Source organism: Schistocerca nitens, chromosome 1, assembly GCF_023898315.1.
Source record: "Schistocerca nitens isolate TAMUIC-IGC-003100 chromosome 1, iqSchNite1.1, whole genome shotgun sequence".
Classification (NCBI taxonomy): domain Eukaryota; kingdom Metazoa; phylum Arthropoda; class Insecta; order Orthoptera; family Acrididae; genus Schistocerca; species Schistocerca nitens.
The window spans coordinates 675,430,356-675,436,421 of record NC_064614.1 but is presented as its reverse complement, the minus strand read 5'-3'; the positions used below and the strand labels follow the sequence as shown (position 1 = coordinate 675,436,421).

Sequence of the window (6,066 nt, the reverse complement as noted above, 5' to 3'; positions counted from 1 at the left end):
AGAGATAGGGGATCCAGTATTAGAATCGGAATTTAAAAGAGCTTTGGAATACTTACGGTCAAATAAGGCAGAAGGGATAGATAACATTCCATCAGAACTTCTAAAATCATTGGGGGAGTGGCAACAAAACTATTCACGTTGGTGTGTAGAATATATGAGTCTGGCGGCATACCATCTAACTTTCGGAAAAGCATCATCCACACAACTCCGAAGACGGAAAGAGCTGACAAGTGCGAGAATTATCGCACAATCAGCTTAACAGCTCATGCATCGAAGCTGCTTACAAGAATAATATACAGAAGAATGGAAAAGAAAATTGAGAATGCGCTAGGTGACGATCAGTTTGGCTTTAGGAAAAGTAAAGGGACGAGAGAGGCAATTCTGACGTTACGGCTAATAATGGAAGCAAGGCTCAAGAAAAATGAAGACATTTTCATAGGATTTGTCGACCTGGAAAAAGCGTTCGACAATATAAAATGGTGCAAGCTGTTCGAGATTCTGAAAAAAAGTAGGGGTAAGCTATAGGGAGAGACGGGTCATATACAATATGTACAACAACCAAGAGGGAATAATAAGAGTGGACGATCAAGAACGAAGTGCTCGTATTTAGAAAGGTGTAAGACAAGGCTGTAGCCTTTCGCCCCTACTCTTCAATCTGTACATCGAGGAAGCAATGCTGGAAATAAAAGAAAGGTTCAGGAGTGGAATTAAAATACAAGGTGAATCGATATCAATGATACGATTCGCTGATGACATTGCTATCCTGAGTGAAAGTGAAGAAGAATTAAATGATCTGCTGAACGGAATGAACAGTCTAATGAGTACACAGTATGGTTTGAGAGTAAATCGGAGAAAGACGAAGGCAATGAGAAGTAGTAGAAATGAGAACAGCGAGAAACTTAACATCAGGATTGATGGTCACGAAGTCAATGAAGTTAAGGAATTCTGCTACCTAGGCAGTAAAATAACCAATGACGGACGGAGCAAGGAGGACATCAAAAGCAGACTCGCTATGGCAAAAAAGGCATTTCTGGCTAAGAGAAATCTACTAATATCAAATACCGGGCTTAATTTGAGGAAGAAATTTCTGAGGATGTACGTCTGGAGTACAGCATTGTATGGTAGTGAAACATGGACTGTGGGAAAACCGGAACAGAAGAGAATCGAAGCATTTGAGTTGTGTTGCTATAGACGAATGTTGAAAATTAGGTGGACTGATAAGGTAAGGTATGAGGAGGTTCTACGCAGAATCGGAGAGGAAAACACTGATAAGGAGAAGGGACAGGATGATAGGACATCTGCTAAGACATGAGGGAATGACTTCCATTGTACTAGAGGGAGCTGTAGAGGGCAAAAACTGTAGAGGAAGACGGAGATTGGAATACGTCAACGTCAACGTAGGTTGCAAGTGCTACTCTGAGATGAAGAGGTTAGCACAGGAAAGGAATTCTTGGCTGGTCGCATCAAACCAGTCAGTAGACTGATGACGAAAAAAAAAAAAACAAAAAAACAAAAAGTTCTAGGTTACTGATGACACAGATGTTAAGTTCCGTAGTGCTCAGAGCCATTTGAACCATTTGGTAAAGATCGAACGAAATTTGTCAGTGTGGTCTTAAAAATGGAAATTAATGATTTTCAATTCTTAACGACAGCATTCGAGATTGGAGTATTATTTGTATAAATGAAGTCGCCTGCGCTTAATGCTGAAATGAGAACAGCGAGAAACTTAACATCAGGATTGATGGTCACGAAGTCAATGAAGTTAAGGAATTCTGCTACCTAGGCAGTAAAATAACCAATTACGGACGGAGCAAGGAGGACATCAAAAGCAGACTAACAATGGCAAAAAAGGCATTTCTGGCTAAGAGAAGTCTACTCATATCAAATACCGTCCTTAATTTGAGGAAGAAATTTCTGAGGATGTACGTCTGGAGTACAGCATTGTATTGTAGTGAAACATGGAGTGTGGGAAAACCGGAACAGAAGAGAATCGAAGCATTTGAGATGTGGTGCCATAGACGAATGTTGAAAATTAGGTGGACTGATAAGGTAAGGAATGAGGAGGTTCTACGCAGAATCGGATAGGAAAGGAATATGTGGAAAACACTGAAAAGGAGAAGGGACAGGATGATAGGACATCTGCTAAGACATGAGGGAATGACTTCCATTGTACTAGAGGGAGCTGTAGGGGGCAAAAACTGTAGATGAATATGGAGATTGGAATACGTCAACGTCAACGTAGGTTGCAAGTGCTACTCTGAAATGAAGAGGTTAGCACAGGAAAGGAATTCTTGGCTGGTCGCATCAAACCAGTCAGTAGACTGATGACGAAACAAAAAAAAACAAAAAAACAAAAAGTTCTAGGTTACTGATGACACAGATGTTAAGTTCCGTAGTGCTCAGAGCCATTTGATCCATTTGGTAAAGATCGAACGAAATTTGTCAGTGTGGTCTTAAAAATGGAAATTAATGATTTTCAATTCTTAACGACAGCATTCGAGATTGGAGTATTATTTGTATAAATGAAGTCGCCTGCGCTTAATGCAGAGATAAATTTGCACAAAGCCGCATAAAGTATGCGATTTACGATTAATAGCAGTGAAGGCGTTCACCACTTACTCCTCTTGTTTTTCGGAAACTGAGAGGTGTTTGTAGGATTTCCCATTTACTGTAGTGTACTGAAGAGTGTGTTTTCGCCAATAAGTGCCACGAACTAAAAATATCGGAAGAATTGTGAATCTGTATACCAACATCCCATTCACTGAAACTCTTCACCTTACGAAGAAAAAATTTTACATAGTACTGCTATGAATAGTAATAAGCTGATTTTCTTGATTTACTTCGTTTCAGTAAACTAGATTTTGTCGGAAGGAGGTGGCTAGATCTGAGGGCAAGGAGTATTTTTAACACTCTGGAAGACGAACGGTGAGTTGTCAATAGCCATGAAAAAATTCCAGTCTCTACCTTGTTAAGAACCCACGTAATAATCATTTGCTTGAAAGCACGTGGCTACACTATACTTTTACCTTTCCGTCAGAGATAGGGGAGAGGGGGTGGGGAGTGGGGGGGTAGCCGCCATTGTCCCACGGTATAGTTGCTCTTTGTTTCAATTTATCTTACAATTATGTTGGCTTCAACAATAACATGTACCAGCAGCCAGACGGACTGGCCATGGGCAATTGCCTCCCCGGCGTACTGACTAACATTTTCTTTGATAGTTCGGAAATCAGAATTTTGACTCTAAATCAGGACCTTCTGTCGACTTTCTTTTTTATGGAAGTTATGTTGATACTGTTCCCATGCTTGTGAAAGGTATGTATGATAAGATAGTGTCCATTTTTAATTTGTGCAGTGAGCAGCTTCCGAAGATTAGATATATATAGGAAATCGAAGGGGGTTTACTATATTTACTTACTACGAAGAGTGATGAGGGTCTTAGCTTTTCAATATTTCGAAAGTCGGTCCTATCGGATGTTGTGATATGAAGTGATTTCAGTCATTCCATCAGATACAAGGTCACTTCCTCCTGTACCGTGATAGCGCAATTGTTAAGATTGCCGGTAAACGAAAGTGATGTTAATAAAGAGCTAAATATTTCGGAGCAAGTTGAGCCAGCTAATGGCTGTAAACAGTCATTAGTTTCTAGTTTGCGTAGGAAGCGTAGGCAGATGAAACAACTGCGGACAGATGACGTAAAGATGTTTTTAATGGTGCAAAGCAAGGGACCAATCTCGAATAAGTTGGTCCACTCATTTTCAGAAAGGTTTAGGTTACGATTCTGGACGAGCAGGCAACTTCGTATAAATCGAAGCAGAGTCTAAACAATCGGGAAGTGGTTCATCAGTTGTATACGAGTTAAAGCACTGTTTTTGAAAATCCCTTTATAATGGATAAACGGAGAGAATCCTTATCACCCGCTTCAAAGAACACATTAGCTCCTGTATTGGGATCGCTTTCGGACAGCTGCCGAAAGGAAAGACGTCGGGTTGATAGTAATGATATTACTGTGAAGATCTAGCATTATGCATCAAAAAGTAACAGCTGAATATTTTGCAGAGATTTGAGATATTTAAGAGCAAAATGAAGGAGCCTGACATAGTCTTTAATGAAAAAGTTGGTTTTTGGACAAACTGGATTTTGGCCCTATTTCTGAATGGTAGGCCTATATAGCTTCTGATCAAATAATTTGATCGATAACAACGTAAGCCTATTGACACCAACCAAGGTAACCCCCAACCCTTTTACTCAGCCCCTCTTTGAAAACCCACCAACCTCAATTCCACACACACCCCTTCCAACCTCATCTCCTCCACTCTTTCTCATTTTTTTACAGTGGTCGTAGTGAACCTTTTAGCATACACTTGTTTTGTACCCCAACCTCTGTTCTCCTTCCCAACCCTCATCACCCCTCTTCCATAATGAACTTCTCTGCATAAGCATAAGTGGTGCCTATCGAGCTCCTGCTCCTTGAAAGTTATTACGTTAAAATGTTTAAGTTCAGTTTGATTCTGCCAGCAAATGGTTTATGTAGCCACTTCACGGAAAGACTAATGTGAATGATTAGACCATTGTATTCCTTTCCGGTTTGTGACGATGGGTATTGATATTAATCACAAGTGGGACCGCAAGGTTCGGCGCACTCCACAGAAGTCGCAAGATGTATACCTTAAGCTTCTGCTTAAGTTGTACCGATATCTCGCTCGACGTACGGAAGCGAAGTTCAATAAGATAATATTACGGAGGTTATTCATGTCAAAAATAAATAGGCCACCTATCTCGCTCGCAAGAGTAGTGCGTTTTATGAAGAAGCCTGGCCGAGAAAACCTGATTGCTGTTGTAGTTGGAACGGTCACGAATGATGACAGAATATTTGAAGTTCCAAAACTAACAATTTGTGCATTAAGAGTGACTGAGAAGGCACGTGCATGCGTTCTAAAAGCTAGCGGTGAAATCATTACATTTGATCAGCTTGCTCTTCGTGCACCAACTGGAAAGAAGACCGTTCTGATGCAAGGTCGCCGAAATGCACGAGACGCTGTAAAGCACTTTGGTTTGGCTCCTGGTGTGCCCCACAGTCATACAAAGCCCTTCGTGTGGTCTAAGGGTCGCAAATTCGAGAGAGCTCGAGGACGCAGGGGCAGCTGTGGTTACAAAAAATAATTGTAAATTACTTTTTGCTTGTGGACATGTACTGTTAATGATTTTGAAATAAAATAAAGGACCCTGTGAAAATAACAAGGAAAACAAAAACAAAACAAGAAAACAAACAAAAAATATTCCTTGGTACATTATCATTTCTGATTCTCAATGAATCGTAAACAATTAACTGCATATTGATACTCTTTTGCTTTATCTTTTAAGAAGTTTGCTTTCATTTCTGTATAATTGAGTTGTTTTATGTTCTTGCTAGGTTTTTAGTACTGCCTGCGTGGATTGCAAATGATTGAGTATACTTCAAATGTCTGTTTTTATTATTTTCGTTTTAGTTTATTTTATTGCTTAACATTTGGGCAATTCACAAAGGTGTGTGTTCTATGGTCTTACATTTCACTGTCGTTCCTTTTAACAGTCCCTTCCTTTGGCTCCCTTCTTTCCTGCATTTCCTCCCCCTCCCCAACCTTTCCACTTACCCCTCCCTAGCGACTGTTGTACTGTGTAAAAGCTTATCTTTAAGCCTCTCTTTTATTACGTAGAGAAATTTTTTTTTAATTGAGGTTTCAGCCGAAGAATTAACTTGAATTTTCCTTAATTTGTAAATGCTTGGTCCTTAAAGAATTTCCTTAGCTGATCTGAAATATTATTTCGGCCTTTATCTGAGAAGATATTGTAGTTTTACTTAAGTAAGGCCTTCATCTGTTACTCTAAATCCTGGTGTTTTAAAAGCAATCATTAAACTTATCCTGGAGAAGTTACTTGGTCCCTCAGCTGTGAATTGGTCTTTGATGTTTTAAAGAGAAAACTGTGCATTGGTTTGATGAATAAAGTTGTGTGTGTTCTTGTGTAACTAACAGTAACTGATCTTGACCCCTTCCCATAACCTGATCAGCTCTGTCTTGCGAAACAGTT

The 6,066-nt window shown here is 39.8% G+C and overlaps 1 protein-coding gene across 1 annotated transcript; it reads left to right on the top strand.

Moving 5' to 3' along the window:
- The first annotated feature begins 4,582 nt into the window (after window positions 1-4,582).
- LOC126236788 (60S ribosomal protein L18-like) lies at window positions 4,583-5,188 on the top strand. The gene has a single exon (XM_049946375.1). It carries the CDS (start codon window positions 4,594-4,596, stop codon window positions 5,158-5,160), a length of 567 nt encoding a protein of 188 aa, XP_049802332.1. The 5' UTR covers window positions 4,583-4,593; the 3' UTR covers window positions 5,161-5,188.
- The last annotated feature ends 878 nt before the right edge of the window (window positions 5,189-6,066 follow it).

What these genes read in the sequence shown, in the direction of transcription:
- LOC126236788 (XM_049946375.1), top strand. Translation starts at nt 4,594, where the DNA reads ATGGGTATTGATATTAATCACAAGTGGGACCGCAAGGTTCGGCGCACT.